General features: G+C 39.6%; 2 protein-coding genes across 33 annotated transcripts in view; one reads left to right on the top strand and one right to left on the bottom strand.

The window, feature by feature from the left end:
- Positions 1-4,575, top strand: part of RAPH1 (Ras association (RalGDS/AF-6) and pleckstrin homology domains 1) — a 94,427-nt gene extending 89,852 nt beyond the window's left edge. For 3 of the 4 annotated variants that reach the window (XM_012738914.3, XM_076005836.1, XM_076005835.1), the window contains one exon: positions 54-4,575. In XM_012738914.3, coding sequence (XP_012594368.2) covers positions 54-2,039 — 1,986 coding nt within the window. In that variant the 3' untranslated portion in view covers positions 2,040-4,575. The remainder of the gene's footprint in view (positions 1-53) is intronic. The other variant, XM_076005837.1, reaches the window with a different exon arrangement.
- The window catches only part of ABI2 (abl interactor 2), a 106,129-nt gene continuing 86,054 nt past the window's right edge, over positions 2,093-22,167 (bottom strand). For 27 of the 29 annotated variants that reach the window (XM_020288263.2, XM_012738922.3, XM_012738918.3 and 24 more), the window contains one exon: positions 6,928-20,452. In XM_020288263.2, coding sequence (XP_020143852.1) covers positions 20,277-20,452 — 176 coding nt within the window. In that variant the 3' untranslated portion in view covers positions 6,928-20,276. Of the gene's footprint in view, positions 2,701-6,927; positions 20,453-22,167 lie in introns of those variants that run through there. The other 2 variants (XM_076005839.1, XM_012738920.3) reach the window with 2 other exon arrangements.

The raw sequence follows: 22,167 nt of genomic DNA, 5'->3' as shown, positions 1-22,167 counted from the left end.
TGTTTTGTTTGTTGTTTTTTTCTCTCTCCCACCCCCCTTTATACTTTTTTTAGGCCAGAATGGAGTCTATGAATCGGCCCTACACTTCACTTGTGCCCCCTTTATCCCCACAACCTAAGATAGTCACCCCTTACACTGCTTCACAGCCTTCCCCACCCCTCCCGCCACCCCCACCCCCTCCCCCACCCCCTCCCCCACCTCCACCCCCACCCCCTCCCCCTCTCCCCAGCCAATCCGCACCTTCTGCGGGCTCAGCAGCGCCCACGTTTGTCAAGTACAGCACGATAACAAGGCTGCAGAATGCAGCTCAGCAGTCAGGGCCCCTATTTAAGCCTCTAACACCCCCAGTGATGCAATCGCAGTCAGTAAAGCCTCAGATCCTGGTGCCCCCCAATGGAGTTGTTCCACCTCCCCCTCCCCCGCCCCCGCCCCCAACCCCTGGCTCTGCTATGGCCCAGCTGAAGCCAGCACCATGTGGCCCGTCCATCCCACAGTTCAGCCCCCCACCTCCTCCGCTGAAGATTCATCAAGTTCAGCATATTACTCAGGCTGCTCCTCCAACACCCCCCCCAGCTCCTCCAGTCCCTGCACCCCTCCCTCCCCAAGCGCCCCCGAAACCTCTCGTGACCATCCCTCCACCAACCAGCACCAAGACTGTGCTGCCTGTTGTGACACAAACTGCGCCACCCACACCAACTCCTCCAGTGCCCCCAGCAAAAAAGCAGCTGGCTTTCCCTGTTTCTCATGTTCCACCCTCTCCGCCTGCCCCTCCTGGTCCAGTGCCCCCACCTACATTACCCAAGCAACAGAGCCTCTGTGTGAAACCCCCTCCCTCTCCACTGTCCCCCGTGCCCTCAGTGCCCTCAGTGGTGAAGCAGATTGCCAGCCAGTTCCCCCCACCTCCAACCCCTCCTCCTGCAGAATCTCAGCCCCTAAAGCCCATCCCAGCAAATGTAGCTCCACAATCCCCTCCTGCTGTGAAAGCAAAACCCAAGTGGCAGCCCAGCTCCATCCCTGTCCCCTCTCCTGACTTCCCTCCTCCCCCTCCTGAGAGCAGCCTGGTGTTTCCTCCTCCACTGCCACCACCAGCCCCAGCCCCCCCACCACCGCCACCCACAGCTTCTCCTGCCCCTGACAAAAGTGGATCTCCAGGCAAAAAGACCAGTAAGACATCCAGCCCTGGGGGAAAGAAACCACCCCCAACCCCACAGCGCAACTCCAGCATTAAATCCAGTGGTTGTGCAGAGCACCCTGAGCCTAAGAGACCCTCGGTTGACAGTCTAGTGAGCAAGTTTGCACCACCGGCAGAATCAGGGTCTCCCAGCAAGGAGACCCCACCACCTCCTGCAGCACCGCCCAAACCTGGGAAACTAAATCTTTCTGGAGTTAACCTTCCTGGAGTTCTCCAACAGGGGTGTGTGTCAGCAAAAGCCTCTGTTCTGAGTGGGCATGGAAAGGACTCTGTGGTGGAATTTCCTTCTCCCCCATCTGATTCTGACTTTCCACCCCCTCCACCTGAAATAGAGCTTCCTCTGCCCCCCGTAGAGATTCCAGCAGTATTCTCGGGCAACACCTCTCCAAAAGTGGCAGTTGTTAATCCTCAACCACAGCCGTGGTCTAAAACATCAGTGAAGAAAGCCCCTCCACCCACACGACCCAAACGGAATGACAGCACCCGCCTCACTCAAGCGGAGATCTCGGAGCAGCCAGCAATGGCCACAGTTGTGCCACAAGTGCCCACCTCTCCCAAATCCAGCCTTAGTGTCCAGCCTGGATTCCTGGCTGACCTCAACAGGACACTGCAACGGAAGTCCATCACTCGGCATGGCTCGCTCTCTTCCTCCCGCATGTCCCGAGCAGAACCCACAGCCACCATGGATGATATGGCGTTGCCCCCGCCACCCCCTGAACTGCTGTCTGAGCAGCAGAAGGCTGGTTATGGAGGCAGTCATATATCAGGCTATGCAACACTGCGGAGAGGACCCCCTCCAGCTCCCCCCAAAAGAGACCAGAACACCAAGCTCTCGAGAGACTGGTAGCTACCATAGGACTTTATTTTCATGATATCTGTAATCTGTTCTACAATCAGCTCACCTGATCATCTGTGAATTCAGGTGTTCAGAGCCTCCTGGTATGGTGGTGGTGTTATTCAGGTAGTGTCCAGCTGTATGTGTGTGTGTACATGTGCATGTGTGCATATATATGTATACATATATGTATGTGTATGTGTGTAGAGTGAATGAGCTGAGAGTGATTCTGTTTATTTTCTCTCCTAATCTAAAAGTGGGTTTTGTTTGTTTTGCGTGGAAGAGGGCTGGAAGGGGATGTGTGTACTGTCTTTTATGATTTCATTTAACCTATCATGTGGATTGGACCAAAAACTTCTAATTACTTATTTAGAAGGTATAAGTGTCTGTCCATGTGTAGCCTATTTGTGCATGTTGTGTATTACATAATTAAGGAATAGATGTATAATGTGCTATTTCTCAGTTTGAGAAAACAACCGGAATGTTTGGTGTATCTATCGGGCTTTTGTGTTTGTTTTTCCCCCAGTTGGCTGAAGTTAGAACTGCTTGACTGACACTTCATTATTATATGTAAAGGGGCACTTTAAATCAGGAAAATCTCTCGGCTTCACAGAACGGGTAAATAGTGCAGGATGGGGAAATGTTCACAAACGTCATCTGTATATGGTTGTGCCTAGAAAGTAAATACATGGTGTAACTAGACCATTCTAGTTGCAGTACTGCTGCAATGATCCTACCTACATCTAGGATGTATTCTCTCACAGGTAAGTTCTTTGCCTATAATACACAAATAATTTAGTGCTATAATCCTGGATAGTTCCTTTTCAGTACTGTTTTACGAATCTTCATCAGTTTGGCCTCATGGTCCTTGCTTTGATTTGTTGTAAGAGTGTCCAACACAATATCCCTATGTTCTGTCCCAATATATCTTTGGGTCACCAGTTAACGTTTTTATAGTGTGTGCTTTAGATAGATGTTGATATTAGATATCTATAGACTATTGGTGTATGAAATATACACATCTTGTGCCCAATATGGGACATCATTACAAAAAACACACTTTCTGAAATGCCTATTTTGTGTGTTGCTCTATAGGAGGGATGATGAGAAAGAACAAAACTGGCCCCTGTGCAAATGTCATTAATCAGGTTGTATATGGGCTATAACACCTAATACAAATAATTCATTAAGTATACCACTATCATGGAGGAAAAGAAAATAAATGAGGTTTTGACAATTTCATCCATAGCTACTAGAGCTACTAGGACCCTTGCTGGTTGCTGCCCAGTTGTGGAAGTTTGTCCAGGTGTTCTGATAAAGTAGTGTAGTCCAAGTACAGTAAGTAGCATTACATATTATGCATGTGCAATTTGGTATAACATGGAATCATTGGTCTAAGGACACACCATACTTCTCTATGCTTTTTTTTCCTGTGAATTTTCCTTGGTACATGAAGAGATGTCTACTGTCTCATCAGTTTATTATGATAAATGACTGTTAGGAATAAAATGCAATCTTAGAGCTGCTCTGAAACAAGAGAATAAAAACTGGCCATCCAAGCACTTGTGAGCACATCTTGTAGAAAGTCTATGCCTTTTATGTATAAGGATTGATTACTAATGCAAACTGCAGAAATCTTGTGACACTGTCCCACAAGGAAAAATTGATGCCAATAAAGTGGAGCAGCAATGGTAAATAATTAGAGAACAAGCAAAACTTGTACTGTGTCCACAAGGTCTTACTGTAATCCACTCTCCAGGAAAACTGCATCACGGAGAGTAAGTGGCACCACTCCATTGCTGTGTCTCCAGCATCTCGAGGATATTGTTCAGTACATTCATGTGGTTATGGAGCAGTAAGAATATATACCATGGTGTAGTTTTATAAAGCTCTGCTGCTTGAAAAGATACTTTTTGGATCTTTCCAATTGTTCACAAAGTTTTGTGTGCTTGATAGGCTTTTGAGGTGACATTTTAGCACATTTGCATTATTAATTTAAGCATGTACAGCAATTTGGGTATCATTTGAGTAGATTGCCAAGCTCCAGCGTGACTCATGAGTGAAGTAATTTCCCAGTCTTCTGCGTGCAGTTTTATATTCTAAGGATTAACCATATTTGTGGGTTAAATAGTTATTAAGAATATGAATCCTATTTCCTAAGTATTTATCCCTAGGGTTTTGCTTTGGGTTGTTTTATTATGGTGGGGTTTTTTTTTTTAATATGAAGGTGGACAATTTCAGCTTTCCTTGGGGGGAAAATAATGTACCCCAATCTTCTTTCACCCATGATTAGATCTCTAAAACAACAGCCTTTATTTTTCAATGCAGGATTTCCTGGATTTCTTGCTTGTGTCAATCCTGATGATAGCCATCCTGAACAGATACTTCTGGTATATTTTCCTGAAAAAGCACACATCCTTTTGAACACTAGTGATACCAGGAAGAGAGCAGGGCCAGAGGAAGGAGACTAAGTCATTTTTACCCCTAGTCCAGTGGCTTGTCTGACCAGCTGTTTCCCTTATATTCTCTGAGGATGGAAATGGCTATTAATTTAAAAAAAAAAAAAAAAAAGCAAAACTAAATTATACCATATGTATGAAACAACTGAATTTTAAAAAATCTAAAATGGAACTTTAGGTTATACTTCTAGTGTTTTACTCCCTAGTGAGTTTTTCTTACATTTGAATTTTTGTTGGGATGTAGGGTTTTTTTCTTGAGACTCCTGTATATCTTGTAGTTCCTCTTCTTTTCTGGTGTAATCCTGGAAAGCATCTACTGCCAGATGTCATTAGTACTGTGCCTTCTTTCACTGCCTTCTGCTCGGCAGCTCTAGCCCAGCTTGGCTGCTTCAGGTCAAAGAAGGAATCTGGACAGTTGACTTAACCATACTGAAGTCAGCAGCATGGATGATCTCATCCTGCTATGGAGAGCAGTGTAAACAGGTGCCTATCAGATATAGTGACTTGCTTTATTAGTGACACTCTTAATTTCTACTGTAAATAATTTCAAAATTGCATCACTCTATGCTTTTTAAGTTTGGGCACAAACTCTGAAGGACAAAAGAACCTATTCTCAGTAAAACTAATTCAGGTTCATAGGTAATATAATTATTATATTTTAGACTACTCTGTGTTGAGTTTTACCAGCTTGGCTTTTACTACTCAAACTTAAAAATTTATTTTTCCCTTAGCTGCTATAATTCTCATTGGGAGCAGTAACTATTGAGGTTTTTACAGATACCCACTTAACTATAAATTGGATTTTTTAAATTTCTGGGACTTTTTAAAATGAGAAAGATTGCAGAGTTTTAAGTTATAGAAAACTGTTTCCATCAGAAAATTTCAAATGAAGTAACATAAAGATGGGTGTTTTACAGTCCTCTAAAAAAAAAAAAAGGTGCTCCTGCCCACTGACAGCATACCCTGTAAAAAAATACGGGGACTGTGAACTATCTTAGGTTCCCCCTCTCTACATCTGTTTTGTCACTGGAAACAATGTTGAGTTTACCAAGAAAGAAAAAATTGGGGAATCATAGTAATTTAGTAAAGTGACAACTCCTGAGATCAAAGTTAATAGGAGCTGCATATCAAATTCAAGTCTCAGAAGCTGTTATTCTGGGAGAATAAGCAGCTTGTTTCAAGGATGCAAGATTATAAATTAGCCTAAAGAATATTTTAACTGATGTAATCCCACAGATTTTATTCAAGTTTAAATTAAACCTATATAATCCTATGTGACTGTAGGTATAATGACTTTCAATAAATTAGATATAAAAATTTGGGCTTATACACTTGCAAGGATAACTATTAAAAAAAAAACACCTTTAGATTGAAAGTACCTTTTGGCACTTTGATTTTATACACACACATACTTGACATCATCTGTATAAAGCAGGGTACCCCTAACCCTGTAGGAATATGACCTCTTACAAAGTTGAGAGTTGATCCAAAGAGAAATGCAAGTAGAACAGAATTAAATACCTACTGTCTTTTTGAGAACATTTCTATACCTTTACCATTCTATCTCTCAAAGAAAATAAGTTTTCAATTCTTACTGTGCCCTTGTACAGTCTCCATGTAAAACAAATCTGAAATTTAGCTGTAGAATGAAGTTGCTGGATATAAGCAAAACAACATACTTGATAGACACTTGAAGGGAAAAACTCCCCAACTGGTTTGCTCTTTGCTTGAAGTAATAAAACATTTAGAAGAGAAAACAATATTTGCTGTAATCCCCAGTGCCTTGAATTCCTTTGGCAGAATAGCATTTTTTTAAAAAATCGAAGCAAACTTTGAGGTGCTAATGAAAGCAAAGGAAGGTATTTCAAGTTTTGGCAGAAATGGAAAAAAGTGATTGTCTCAAAAGAGATGGCTTCTACCTAAAACGGGGTCTGGCTGCTTTTTACCAAAGACATTTAGAAAAGCGAATTGAGTCATATTTTAAAGATGGCTACACTGGGAAGTGGGTATGTTGATCATGGATGGCTATTAATACCAAGCTCATGATTGTGGAAGCCTCAACCTCTTCTTCTTAGGCAGTAAAACATGCCTACAGCACTTACCGGGGAGGGGGAAAACCTTACATTTTGGAAACTTCATTTGTTCCTTAAATTTATTGTGACGTAATACCAAAAACTGCCATTTTTCATGATTCCCCACCTCTTAAATTTTTTTCTCTACTTGTAAATAATCCCTCCTAGAAAAATATAAACTGGAATGTTTCAAATGATTTTGCTTAATTATCAGCCACTCATGAACTCTTCTTACAGAATGTACATTTAAGATTAAACATCATTAGCTTGTGCTAAGTGTTGTAAAAACATTGTTTACTATTTTAAAGGAAAATTGCACATTATATTTAACTGGGATTGCTCCCTCCCTTCCTTCCCCATTTCTTTAAAAAAAAAAGAGTCAATGCTCACACACAGACTTCTAGGCTGTGGGAGCTTTGCCATAAATATATAGAAACAAAGTAGAAATATACTTTTTTAAAGCATGAAAAAGACACAAGGAACAGCATTATAAAGTATCAGATAGAGGACATCATTCAAAGGATTATGTACAGCTCAGTAAAGATGAAGTTACAATTTTTCTTTCAGCTTTGTTATTTTCTTCTGCATAAATGTATGCTCTCATTTCATTATGTGCCTTGCTCCCTGATTGTGTAAAACTATATAGAGAGATATATATGAAAGAGATATATTCAGTACTACTGACGATGTTTTTGTTCTGCTGGATTAAGTTATTTTCTAAGTTGCTCTTGCCATTTACTGTCAGTAAACTATTGTAATGGCTTAGGACAGTAGTCATACAGTCAGTGTAAATTTGTTTTTCAGTTACATGTTTTCATTATGTCAGTTTACCCAATCCTTAATAAAAAGAAAAAAATAGATTTCATTTAAACATGGTGACTTGAGTGTTTGTGGATCGGTACTATTAAGAGCCTGCTTTTGCTTTTTATGTTGGGGTACCTCAAAATAGGCCATACAGAATAAGAACAAATTAAGTATGATGGTGAATAAACATTTTCTTTATTTCATCATATTATGGGGGATACAAATGTTTAGGTTACATATATTGCCTTTGCCCTGCCCGAGTCAGATCTTCAAGCCTGTCCATCCCCCAGACAGTGCACACCCCACCCATTAGGCGTGAACACACCCATCTCTTCCTCCCCCCTGCCCGACAGCCTATGAGTGTTACTATTACGTGCACATAACTGCTGATCAGGTGAATACCAGTTTGATGGTGAGTACATGCTATGCTTGTTTTTCCATGCTTGTGATACTTTGTAGAATAAGCTCCAGCTCTATCCAGGATAATACAAGAGGTGCTAGACCACCAGTGTTTTATGTGCTGAGTAGTATCCCATGGTATTATGTATACCACATTTTATTAATCCGTTCATGTATTGGTGGGCACTTGGGTTGTTTCCACAGCTTTGCAATTGTTAATTGTGCTGCTATAAACCTTCTAGTGCAGATGTCTTTTTTATAGAATGTCATTTTTTCCTTTTCGTAGATGCCCAGTAATGGGATTGCTGGATCAAATGGTAGTCCTACTTGTAGCTCTTTAAGGTATCTCCATATTACTTTACATAAAGGTTGTACTAGTTTGCAGTTCCACTGTCAGTGAATGAGTGGGACTGTAAACTAGTACAACCTCTCTCTCCACATCCATGCCATCATTTACTGTTTTGGGACTTTTTGATAAAAGCCATGTTCACTGGAGTTAAGTGATATTGTGGTTTTGATTTGCATTTCCCTGATGATTAGAGATGCTGAGCATTTTTTCATATGTTCATTGGCTAATAGTCTGTCTTTAGTAAAGTTTCTGTTCAAGTCCTTTGCCCACATTTTAATGGGGTTGATTTTTTTCTTGGTGACTTTCCTGAATTCTATATATATTCTAGTTATCTACCCTTTCTCAGATGTGTAGCATGTAAATATTTTCCCTCATTCTATAGGTTGTCTGTCTGGTCTCATGATAGTTTCCTTGGCTGTACAGAAGCTTTTTAATTTGATCAGGTCCCATTTATTTTTGTTGTTGCCTAGGCTGATATCTGTAAGAGTTTTTCCAACATTTTCTTCTAGAATTCTTATAGTTTCATGCCTTAGGTTTAAGTCTGTTATTTTTACCGTGAGTTGATTTTTGTGACAGGTGGGGATCCTGTTTCAGTCTTCTACATGTGGCTATCCAATTTTCCCTGCACCATTTATTGAATAAGGATTCTCTTCCCAAGCATATGTTTTTGTCTGCTTGTCAGAGATTAGATGGCTATATGAGGATGGCTTTATATCTGGGTTCTCAGTTATATTCCATTGGTCTATGTCCCTGTTCTTATGCCAGTCCCATGCTGTTTCAGTTACTATAGCCTTGTAGCATAGCTTGCAGTCTGATAGATTGATGCCTCCCAATTTGTTCTTTTTGCTTAAGATTGCTTTGGCTATACAGGGTGTTCTCTGGCTCCACATGAAGTGTAGAATTTTTTCTAGATCTGCGAAAAATGATGTTGGTATTTTAATAGAGATTGCATTGAATCTGTAGATCACTTTGGGTAGTAGAGACATTTTAACAATATCGATCCTACATGGTGGCTCACACCTGTAATCCTAGCACTCTGGGAGGCTGAGGCAGGTGGATCATTTGAGCTCAGGAGTTTGAGACCAGCCTGAGCAAGAACGAGACCCAGTCTCTACCAAAAATAGAAAAAAATTAGCTGAGTATGGTGGTGCATGCCTCTAGTCCCAGCTACTCAGGAGGCTGAGGCAGAAGGATCGCTTGAGCCCAGGAGTTTGAGGTTGCTGTGAGCTAGGCTGACTCCACGGCACTCTAGCCTGGGCAACAGAGTGAGACTCTTGTCTCAAAAAAAATAAAAACAAAAACAATGTCGATTCAGCTGACGTGTGAGCGTGGTGTGGGTTCCCACCTGTTCATATTCTCTGCTATTCCCTTTCTCAGTGTTTTGTAGTTCTCCCTGTAGAAGTCTTTTACCTCCTTAAATATATTCCTACGTATTTTCTTTGTTGCTATTGTGAAGGCTGTTGAGTCTTTGATTTGGTCATCAGTTTGACTGTTGGTGTATGGGAATGCTACTGATTTCTGTACATTGATTCTGTAACCTGAGACTTTACTTATTAATTCCAATACTCTCATGGCAGAATCTTTGGGGTTGTTTACATATAAGATGATATTGTCAGTGAAGAGTGAGAGTTTGACCTCTTCTGCCCCCATTTGGAAGCTCTTGATTTCCTCCTTTTATGTCATTGCTCTGGCTAGGACTTCCAGCACTATTTTCAATACAAGTGGTGATAGAGGGCAATGTTGTCTGGTTCCAGTTCTAAGCAGGAATATTTTCAATTTTTCCCCATTCAGTATGTTGGCTGTGGATTTGTCATATATGGCTTTTATCATTTTGAGGTAAGTCCCATCCATGCCTATTTTGTTAAAGCGTTCTTATCACAAAAGGGTGCTGAATTTTGTGAAATGCTTTTTCTGCATCTGAGAAGATCATATAGTCTTTATTTTTGCTTCTGTTTATGTGGTGGATTAAAGATTTGCATATGTTGAACCACCCTGGATCTCTGGGATAAAGTCCACTTGGTCGTGATGGATTATTTTTTTGATAAGCACCTGAATTTGTTCTGCTAGGATTTTATTGAGCATTTTTACATCTACAGTTATACGGCATATTGGCCTATAGTTTTTTTGTTGTTGAGTCCTTTCCTGGTTTTGGTATCAGAGTGACGATGTCTTCATAAAATGTGTTGAGGATTCTTTCCTTATCGATGTTGTGGAATAATTTCTGCAGGATAGACACCAGTTCTTTGTAGGTCTGGTAAAATTCAGGTGTGAAACCATCTGGTCTGGGACTTTACATTTGAGGAAAATTTTTTATTGCTGCTTCAATTTCAGTTCTTAAAATTGGTCTGTTGAGGAATTCTATTTCTTCCTGATTGAGCCTAGGGAGGCTGTGTGTTTCTAACAATTTGTCCGTTTCTAAGAATTTGTCCATTTCCTCCACGTTTTCAAGTTTATATGCATAGAGGTTTATATAGTATTCACACATGATGTCTTCTATTTCCATGGTATCAGTTGTAATTTTTCATTCCTGATTGAGTTTATTCGAGTCCTTCCTTTTCTGCTTCTTGTTAATCAAAAGCCATGTCAATTTTGTTTTTTTCAAAGAACCAACTTTTATTAATCTTCAGTATAGTTTTGTGTTGTTGGTTTCATTAAGTTCTGCTCTGATCTTTGTTATTTCTTTTCTTCTGCTGGGTTTGGGATTGGTTTTCTCATCCTTTCCCAGTTCTTTGAGGTGATTCATAGATTGTTGATGATCTTTTTGTATTTTGGATGTAGGCATCCGTGGATATAAATTTTCCTCTCAGGACTGCGTTAGCTGTGTCGCACAGATTTTGATAATTTGTGTCTCCTTTATCATTTAGTTCAAAGAATCTTTTGATTTCCATCTTAATTTCCTCAACCCAATAATTGTTCAGCAGAAGGTTGTCTAGTTTCCATAACTTTGTGTATAGATGAGAGTTTCTGTTGCTTTCTAATTTTATTCCACTGTGGTCTCAGAAGATACATGGTACAATTTGTTGGGACATGTTTTGTGGCCTAGGATATGGTCAATCTTAGAAAATATCCCATGAGCGAGAAAAATGTATGTTCAGTAGTTTTTGGATAGAATGTTCTATGAATGTCTGTTAGGCCGATTTGTTCTAGAGTTCTGTTTGTCTATTGTTTCTTTGTTTATTTTCTGTTTGGAAGTTTGTCCTATTCTGTCAGAAGGGTGTTGAAGTCTGTGGCTATTACAGTGCTGCTGCTTATCATTGTTTAGATCAAATAGGGTTTGCTTTATGAATCTGGGTGCACCTGAGGTGCATAAATATTTAGAACTGTTATGTCTTCTTGTTGCATTGTATCCTTCACCATTATATAGTGACAATTGTCTTTCATTACTTTTGTTGACTTGAAGACTAAATTATTTGAAATCTGAACTGCTATGCCAGCTTTCTTTTTGTTTCCATTTGCATGAAATATTGTTTTCCATCCCTTCACCGTGAGCCCAAATGCATCCTTGTGGGTTAGGTGCGTTTCCTGAGGACAGCACATAGTTGGCTTGTGTATATTTATCCATTTGGCCAGCCTATGTTTTTTTAGTGGGCAGTTCAAGCCATCCACATTTATTGAAAGAATTGATAAGTGAGGCAGATTTCTGTTCATCCTGTAGAACTGAACTTTGTTGCTTTATCTTGAGCCATTGTGATATCTGGCCTTTGACCTTTAGCTTTGGATGATTTTACACTGGTGTCTCTTGTGTTGATCTGTATGTAACCCTGTCCTGAGTACTTCCTGGAGGGCAAGTCTCATCTTGATGAAATTCCCTCAGTCTTTGCTTGTCTAAGAAGGTCTTTATTTCTCATAAGAAACTTAAGTTTTACAGGATACAAAATTCTAGGCTGGGCACTATTCTGTTTGAGGAGACTAAGAATGAGGCCCCAGAGTCTTCTGTCTTATAAGGTCTCAGTTGAGTAGTTTGATGGGTTTTCCTTTGTAGGTTACCTGCTTATTTTGCCTTACAGCTCGTAGGAGGGCCTCTTTTGTGTTTACTTTGGCCAGTCTGATGACTATGTGTAGTGGTGTCATCCTGTTTGCAATGAATCTCCCAGGAGTCCTTTGAGCTTCTTATACCTGGATATCTAGATTTCTAGCAAGGCCAGGGAAGTTTTCCTCCATTATATCCTCAAATAGTTCATCCAACCCTACTGTATTTTCTTGTTCACCCTCAAGAGATGCCTATAATTCTTATGTTAGACCTCTTTCACATAATCCCACATTTCTTGTAGGCTTTGCTCTTTTATTTCTCTGCTCTGTGACTGACTTAATTGAAAGGTGTTGTCTTCAATCCCTGAGATTCTTCTGCTTGATCTAGCCTATTCTTGAATCTTTTCACTGTCTTATAATTCCTTGAATAAGTTCATTTCCAGAAGTTCTGTTTGATTTTAATATTTCAATTTTAGTGAATTTTCTTCCATTTCCTGGATTTTTTTGTGTGGTTTGTGTTGGGTATCCGTTTTCTCTTGCATTCTCTTATAATCCATGTTTAAAATTCTGTCATTTCAGTGCCCTGATTTCACCCCTTGCTAGAGAGCTGGTGTTCCCTTTTGGAGGTATCTTTTAAGTTCAATTCTTCATACTTTGAGAGTTCTTTTGCTGATTCCTTTCCATCTGGAGCAGCTGTTGCTTCTTACCTTTGGATTTTTGTTTAGATAATGGCACAGTTTAGTCTCTGAGCTAGTGGGTGAGAATCAACCACATCCTGTATGAGTTGGTAAATACAGTTAAAGGGCGTTCAAACTGACCTCCCTGTCATTAGGTGGCAGTTGCTGGGAGAAGCAAGCTGCAGTGTTGTTTCTGGGTCCTGTAACCAGCTCCTGTTCTTCTGGAGAGGCATTTGGTGCCTCAGGTGATGGGTGGGGCCATGGGACTTCCAGATGTGTCCTTATTCTCCACCCCCCTAGGGGTGGGTGGGGGGGTGAGCCTGCCCTCTAGCTCCACAGATGCTTTTAGCAGGGGTCAAAGGTCTGCTCCCTGCCTCTGGGCAAAGCTGCCAGGGTGGGGCTGTCTGAAAATCGCAGTATGGAGTTGGCCTTGCTCCTTTCCACCCGGGCCTCTGCCAGCAGGCAGGACCTCACGCCAGCTGAGCTCCCTACCTTAACCATGATGTGGGCCAGGAGGTTCCCTGCCCAGGATCACAGCCTGACCTGGGAGTATGGCCCTCCCATGGGAGGAGGGGTGACCTCCAGCACACTACAGCTAGGACTCAGTAGGATCTGCCCCTGAAGGAACACACACCTCAGTAGACTAATTCACAAATATTCCTCTGTGCCCCCAGGCAATGTGGTCAAGACCTGGATATACAGGATCTGGCCTGCAGGCCTGTCCCCTGGGCCCCAGAGATCAATCCCTGACCATGCCAGGGAGAAGAATGCTGGTCCCAAGTCACCCATGGGGCACCCAAGCTAGATGAATGTCTCTCTGCCTTAGGGTTTGCCCCGCTCTGCTGGAATCACTGGGCAAGCAGCACCAGGAATGGCTGGCAGGCATGGAGCTCACAAATCAAACACCCTTTAGTCCACTGCAGGGCCCCAAAAGGAAAGGTCCTGTTCCCTGTGGATGCCTCTGGGTGGTGGCTAAATTCTCTCTCTAGGCAGCAGCGGGTATAAGAAGGGGAGAATGAAGCAATATGGTGCCTGCCCATTGGCTTGCGTCTGTGGGGCAGGAGGTGCCCCAAGGGAGCTGGGAGTCTGGTGCCCTGTCTGCAAGAGGCTCGCTGTTCACTGGCAGCAGCAGTCTCTGGGCTGGTGTTGGCAAGTCTCTCCAGCAGCTCAGGAGCTCACCAGCAGTCCAAGGTGTAAGGGAGGGAAATTTTAACTGTTCCACTTACCCTTGTCACTTGTCTCCAAGTCTCTCAGGACTTAATCCCTGCTGATGCCTTTCTCTTTCCAGTTCTGCTCCACCACCTCTTCCCATGGAGTCTCCTGCATGTTCAGGCACTCATCCTTGCGACCCTCATCCAATCTATATTTGCCTATTTTTTTTTCTCTTTCATCTACAGTTTCTTCTTGCAGGGACATTCTGGCTGGAGGTGTTTCTCATCCACCATCTTGCCTCCCTTCAACAAACTACATTTTGATGTGTTCAATTTGTTAACTTTTAAGTAAAAAATAGTTTATACCAACAGACTTTAGCAATACAATTAAGAATGATAGTTTTAATTATTTTTTTCTTTAAACGAAGACCTAGGTACAAAAAAAAGACGCTGTTTCAAAGATTTGGAGTAATAGTTATGTGTCTGAATGCCATGTGAAGGTATGTACACAAATGTGTGCTGTTTCTAGATCATCATTATTTACCAAACTCAGGTAAAAATATGGAAGCCCTCCCCCCTTCATTCACCATGTGTCAGTCATACCTGGTTGTGGAAACTGCACCTATATTTTGGCTTCGGAAGCAGCAGTATACATTGTATAATGAACACAGGCAGACAAGACAACAGAATAAATGGCATCTACCCCTGCTCCCAAATCCACAAAGAATTTCAACCAAATGTGTCATCCCAAAGTAACTCAAAAGCAGTTACTTAAGAGGATAATTAAGGCTGGATACTAAACATCTTGAGACAAGACTACTCTCATGCCTAAAATTCCTATTGATAAGAGAAACCCTTTTCTTAAAAGTATGCCTTTAAAATGTGAATGGGTATTCCACATTATTCCACATCACCTAATGATATCCAAAAGAGAAAGGCACAGAGGAAATAAGATGGAAGGTGGGGAAAACTGAAGCATTATTCTCCATTGTTACTTTCAAACATAATCATTAACCACTTCAGTACCAGATGACACCTGTGGCTTGGACTATAGTCAGTAGCCACAGATGAATGCGCACAGCAACTTTAGCCAACAGCCGTGAAATGACTTTTCTAATTTTTCATTTATCAAAATAACATTGTGAACATTTAAAAATAATGAAATGAAAACATATATGTATATGTTACCTATTCTGATTTACATTACAAGTAAAGCTGCCTGTAAAGTAAAACAAGCTTTCAGTGCTTTCAAGCTTTCCTCATCACACAAGAGCAAAACGGATTCGTCATCAATGCACAGCACAAACTATAGTGCGGGCTATGAGTGCCGGCTGTGGGCAAGGTTTCTCGGCCAGTGAGTGCCGCACCAAAGTGGTTAAAAAATTCTTTTAGTCAGTTCATAATCTGAGTTCTTAACCAACCACACACATAAGGCTTGCTTGTGGTTTGAGGTTTTTTGGGTCTTTTAAATCACACCTCTGACCAGTCTGTGATATATTTTAGTTAGCACCCATCCTCAGTGTTTGAAAAAAATCTTACATTAACAGAATTAGATATATTTGGAAGAAAGTGATAAAAGCCCAGGTTGGGTGAGCAAAAATAGGGATAGAAAACACTTCATAATTAGAGCAGCTATCTTGAATAGAAGAACTTCAGAAATCAAACCTGATTAAGGCTCAACATTTTAAGTATCTAAAGTCTAAAAAGACTTACTTCGGTAATTAAAAACAGCTACAAAGTCAAGAATTATCTCCAACAATTAAACTTTGATACCACCTTAGAAAAGGGTCACTTACATAATTTCACAAAGACACTTAAATATACTTTGTGGGATTTTATTTAGGTCAAGTTCTTAGTACACAGCAACAATTCCAAATACAATTAAAAAATTAAAAAGTGAATGTTTCCTCACTTATCTGGAGGTGGTTTAATGGCACATACAAGGAACATTACTGGCAACAGACTGCTCCCTCGAGTTTTCCTGAATGGGTTTTACTCAACTCACACCACCACCAGCTCTCCCTGTGGGAGCTTAAAAAGTACAACTAGCCAAATCACAAATTGTTTACATTCTTTTTTGTAAACCATTTTAAGAAAAATGGTACATGGACACAAAATATGATTAAAAACTGCTTTCCATAGAATTCTGAAGTTGCAAAAGAGGTTTCATTTTAATGTGAAAATAAGCTTTTTTGGTCTTTTTTTTATAAAAAATCTTAAGATATTTATCAAGAATCATTTATACACAACTAGGCCCTGTCATTTCATTCTTTTTAGAATTATGATATTCTCAATAAAACAGGAACAAAGATCAGCATAAAGGAAACTTAAAGGTAATGAGCTCAATGCCTCCATTTAATAACTATTTTATAAGGCTCTCTCAAATAAGGCAGATTGCTGTGCTATGCTCCTGCCAGTATTTTTACTACACCTTATGGAAAAGTGTTTATGCTGAGTATAGTTTTAGAAGGGGTAAATGAAGATTATTTTCACTAAGGCTGTATTTAGTACACTCCTTTAAACAACTCAGGGCATTTATCAAACCATGGCATATCTTTTCAAGTATATTCCTGAAAACATCAAGTAGAACTCTTAATTTTTAAAGAAAACTACAGCACATTTAGTTAAGACAGCTGCGGTGCACTGGAAAGAGTACTGGGCATTGAGTCAGGAACTCTACCACTGTAAAATAGCTGTTCATCTAAAACAAAACATCTTGCCTCATCAGTCAAATGAGACCACAAAAATTTTTTAGATCTCATCTAGCTCTAATATTCTGTGATTCTAAGTAAATCATCTAAGGAAAATTATCACCTTAACACACCAATCAGGAGTTCTTAGCCAAGAAGTGAATAGATCCCCATTCTTTTGAAAGACTTGGCAGTCACCTGCCAATTCCTCCACCAAACCCTTTTCAAAGGTAAAGATGTCCTTCAAGACATGCCATGCTCTTTCCACAGAGGAGAAAAGATTATACAAGACAAAAGAACAGTTCTTAATGTAGAAAGGTCACTTAAAAAATTAACACAAAAAGATAAAAGCAAACTACCATGATTTTGATGACTCCCAAACAGAAAAATCTTAATTAAAAATAAAACTAGCACTAAGAAGCACAGCTACAGGACAGATACTGCAAAGATGCATAAAACATTCTCTCCAGCTAGATAATAAAGAATAGCAAGAGGAAAGAAAGGAGAGGTTGAAAACGTCTCATACCCAATGACTTTTAGGAACATTTAGCAAAATGTGCAGGCCCTTGCCAATCCTGAGATGGGAACAGCAGGTGCTTCTGAAGGACATAGAAAGGAAGTAGTCAAAAGATGGAAAATACTAAACAAGACAGCTTAAAAGATTCATATTTATTCCAAACACAGCAGGCTGAATCTCTCAGGTCTAGATTTTGACATATTGGCACTATTTTTCTGTTTCTGGTTCATTGCCTTGGCCATAATAAGGTCAAAGACAACAAGAAAGTGTATTTTCATTTATATCCACATGGACTTTCAAATATTAATACCAAAAAAGAAAAAGAGACAACTATTCAGTCACTCTTAAAAAAAAAAAAAAAAAAAAAGGAAGGGGAATAGAAACACAATCAAAAGGAAACACTTCAAAAGGAAAGAATGCCCTTTCCCATTATATTCCCTCTATACTGATAAAATGGTTGCTTACTGGTCAGCAGATTTTAGACTCGGATTATCTGCTACAATATTAACAGTATGTAGCATGTAAGATTTTCTGCATTCACTTGGAATTCCTAATGCCAACCAACTTCTAGTTTATAAAAAGATAAATGGGGAAACTTACAATAAAACAGGAAATACTACCCTCACAGACTATTAATAGCATGCAATCTATGAAATATTACATACATTAAAAGTCTCCAATTACTATAGGCCTGGCCCATCATCATTACACAGTATCCTTCCAAGACAATCTACAGAATTCAAAACTATACAAAAATTCAAAATATGCAGAAAATCCAACAGGTATTGTTTATAAAACAAAAATCACACACACACATTAGTACTAAATAATACAGGGAAAAAATCAGCTGACCCATGGATTCCCCCCACTGCAGGTCTTCAGTATAATGGACGTTAGTGTCTTCTGCACTCCCCAATCCAGCAGGGGTCCAACAGGCAAGCTGCATTCCCGCTCACTGCCACAAACTTTGCTTTCTGCACAGTTGTCTTCTCTGCTTCTTTAGTGATGAGCTGTGGGAACTATTTGTTGAATTTCAAAACACCCTCTGCCTTATTAATCCACTAAGCTGTCTCAGAAAGAAGCTATTTAAATAAATAATTGGAATATTTAATTTTCGAATCAGTTTTCCTTGTTATACACCAGTACAATGAAGAGCTTAACCTATCTACGTGCAGTCAAATTTGGGTCCATAATGGAACTAAAGGCTCAGAGGACATTGAGGGCTCTTTGAAGGAAAATAAGGAATAAGAGATGTTGAGGTGACCTAATAAAAGAACAACGTGCAATGTGTACTGGACACAAGTCAATGAAAGCTAAATCCAAAGTGTTGGGAAAACCTAAACACAAAATAGCAAATCTAACTTGCAATGTATTTTTTTAAAAACTGCAACTTCAAAACAAAAATAAGTTGATAAGGAAACTATAGCTGGATCTTGGTTAAATGGTGATGAAGTTTTATGCTCAAATAACAAATCTGCAAGTGAAATATTAACTTCTGCCTACACTCATCTGCATTTCCTCATATACTACTATACTTGTTCATTTTTCAATCAAGTTCCTCTACTACCTGTCCTACCCTATCATGTAGGCCACTTCAAGGCCTACAATTGAAATGTACACAGCTATTGCCTTTCCCCTTTAATGTAGCACAGGGAAGTTACCTGGCAGAGCTGTATTCTGGTCAAGTCACTGGGACTTGGAAGAACCCACACTGGCAACTTTGGGCCTAACCATGAGCTGGCCCATCATTACAATATTCACTCACTGAGAAGCAAACTCTCCTGGATTTTTTCCATATTTCTTACCCTGATTACAGTAGTGACAATTAAAGCCATCTGCCCTACAAAACCCACTGGATTTGAAGCTGTTATTGTACAGATTGGAGAGAAATATTTTTTGTTATTATTTCTCTCAATTATATTTTCATCAATGTGATTGGGTATTTTGGCCTATTACTCTTATCCCACTATTAAATTCTTAGTCTGAAATATAAGGTTCAAATTCTTACTAAGAGCAGCTACTTCAGAGTCCAATCATAAAATCAGGAGAATATTTACCTTTTCTAGAGTTAAGTGAGTAATTGACACAGCAGCAACTAACACTGGCCATTAATAACATTCAGAGAGCACAGTAGCAAGCCTTTTATTCCTAGGAACTGTCAAGAGACTTGAAAATAACCACTATTATCTTCCAAAAAAGAACAGTGTTTTTCTAAATAATGAAAGAAGTGACAGTAACAGTTGGCCTGGCCTCCAAGATCCTACTCCTCAAAACAACACCTGAGGCAAGGGTTCAGGATGCCTGTTGAGGAGAACATTTCTATGATTCAGTCTCTTTAGAACCTTAGGAACCTTCACATCTAGCTTTGCACACCTACCTCAGCATATGAACCAGCCTACCACACTGTACATATGGATACACTGGTCATTAGCAACAACGCAGTCCCATGCAGCAGCACATTAAAATCAAACTGTGGCAATTGTTAACCACCCTTGGAATGCTGGAGACTTTCACATTTCATCATCCTTATAATCTACAAACAGAAACATGAAGGGATGCAAGTTGAGTTCAGCATTAACTCATCTGAAGCACTCAAGTGCTGAGAGAATGCAGAATTTACAGTGTTAAAGAGGAAAGAAGCCATCTACAACAATAGTAAAAATGGTTAAGAATGGTATTTAAATGTTGGTTCCCTCCTCTTCATACAAGTGGAAGAAAATGAGGGGCTATGGTATCCACTGGGCCATAAGGTTAACCCCTTAGCACAGGCAATGAAGAACATCCAATGCCACAGATTCTGCAGGAGGAGAGATCCCAACGGTGTACAGTATTCCTGAGCAAGATCCCAGATTTTTCTGCATCAGTCTTAATCAGATTTGTTTTAGCTACATAGTTACGTTGTTATACCTTGACATATTCAGAAATGGTCACTTTATTTCAATCCAGACAGCTCAGCATAGTACAAATGATGGCAGAAAGATCCATTTGTTCAGACTCAGCTTGCTTTTTTTTGTTTTAATACTGGGGGATAAATCAAAAAAGTAAGTAATTTTTATCATTTGTATCCTTCATTCTATTTCACTGGAGTGGAATCCCCAGGGCCTTCAGATAACCTGGGAAGACCTGACTATTCCTGTAAGGGAAGCACAGCCCTTCTGAGCTCTACTCAGAATAATGCATGATAGATTCAACATAATTCCCGGGAAACAGCCCAGTCACTCCATTCATAACTCCCTCATACCAACCATCGTCATTCTTCTTGATGACATAAATAATGGCTCCTTCCTGAAAGGACAGCTCATCTTCCTTGTCTTTTGTATAGTCATAAATTGCCACAACTAGGAGGGGAAAAAACACAATAGGATGTGAAAAAGAATATTCCTGTAAAGAACCAAATTAGCGAACATCCATCCTTTTCCCAACTTCTGCAGCACTCAAACGTTGTGACTTTCTAAACACCAACAAAAATTTATATTTTTGTCTTAGTAATACCCAGTTCTATACAATGGCATACTATTTTCTAGGGAGGTTAAGTTCTAAATTGAGTACAAATGATAAAAAAACACACTTAGTCAAATTTACCATTCAAAAGGCTATGGGAAACTATCTCATTGAAGAGAGATGCACAATTTCAGAATCAAGAAAGATGGCTATTTTTTCATTTGGGCTTGTGTTGAGACATATTATGTTAAAAAAAATGCTTTCCTTTAAACAGAATTATACTAGTGAGTTACACTATGAAAGACAAATAAGAAATAAGACAAGACTAAGGGAATGGCAGATTTATGTCTCCTTTCTCACACTTTCTAGAGCCCATGCCTACTCACTGAGCAGAAAGGAGGATGAATTCCCAAAAGTTAAATGCATGAATGATAGGAGTCACCATATATATTCTTTCAAAACATATGCCACATTATGTCATCAACTTAATATAACAATAGCAGACTAAAAGTGGTAAGAAAACCAAAACACTCACGGTCTCCTGTGATTTTTATTGCTTAACTCACTTGGTAACAGAGCCCCTTCAACAACTATCACAAATAATCTCTGGTTCATAAATATTACATCTATCTCAACTCTTAAGTTACACTGGGATACCTTGCAACTTGCTCAAATCCACTTCAAGTGTTATCTTTTATTCCAATCTCTTTATCTACCCCTGTACCTTTTTTATACCACTCAGAATTTTACTCAATAAAATTTCCATCTATCCATTATTCTGAAAAGATACACTGTCTTTGTTAGTTTCTCGTGCAACTTTATGCCTCACATAAATAAATGAGAAACAGAAAGCACATCACGGACTTTAGATATCGCAACTTGCCCTAGCTAATGGAAATTTGTGTTTCTGGTCTGCTTTAGTAAAACTTAAATAGCCTTCTTAAACTGTGAATATTCTCCACTCTAGTGATATATTAAGGATGCCAGAAAGAAAGTACTTTAGAGGGTCCTAGCTAGAAATAATTCAGTGTGTATTTCTCAAAGGACAACCAAACACCTAAACACAAATGTAATGAAATGATATACAAGTTTAACTATAAATATAAGAGAACACAAGTTAGAGTATTTAGTATTTCTAGTCAACCTAATGCTGTCTAGCATTTTTAAAGGAATGACAACATTCTTGATGCTTATAAAAACACAAACCCACTGAACACTAATTCAGAAGATGCTATAAAGGCTGTTGCTATAGAAAAAATGTTTAGCAGAAGTGAAGTTATTAAGCTCTATGTGCATCCATTTTCTCCTTCAAAATGTAGAAATAGGATTAGATAGGATTTACATTGAATATTCTAGAACTCTATAGTAGTGTAGCACTGAGAGCTTTAACAACTGCTAAACATCTTTTGTTAAAATTAGTGACCACTATTATGACATTAACTGCCTTTTTTTTTAATCTAAAAAATACACTGTTAGGCCGGGCGCGGTGGCTCATGCCTATAATCCTAGCTTTCTGGGAGGCCGAGGCGGGCGGATCGCTCGAGGTCAGGAGTTCGAAACCAGCCTGAGCAAGAGTGAGACCCCGTCTCTACTATAAATAGAAAGAAATTAA

Source organism: Microcebus murinus, chromosome 8, assembly GCF_040939455.1.
Source record: "Microcebus murinus isolate Inina chromosome 8, M.murinus_Inina_mat1.0, whole genome shotgun sequence".
Taxonomy (NCBI): Eukaryota; Metazoa; Chordata; class Mammalia; order Primates; family Cheirogaleidae; genus Microcebus; species Microcebus murinus.
This window is presented reverse-complemented; position numbering and strand designations above follow the sequence as displayed.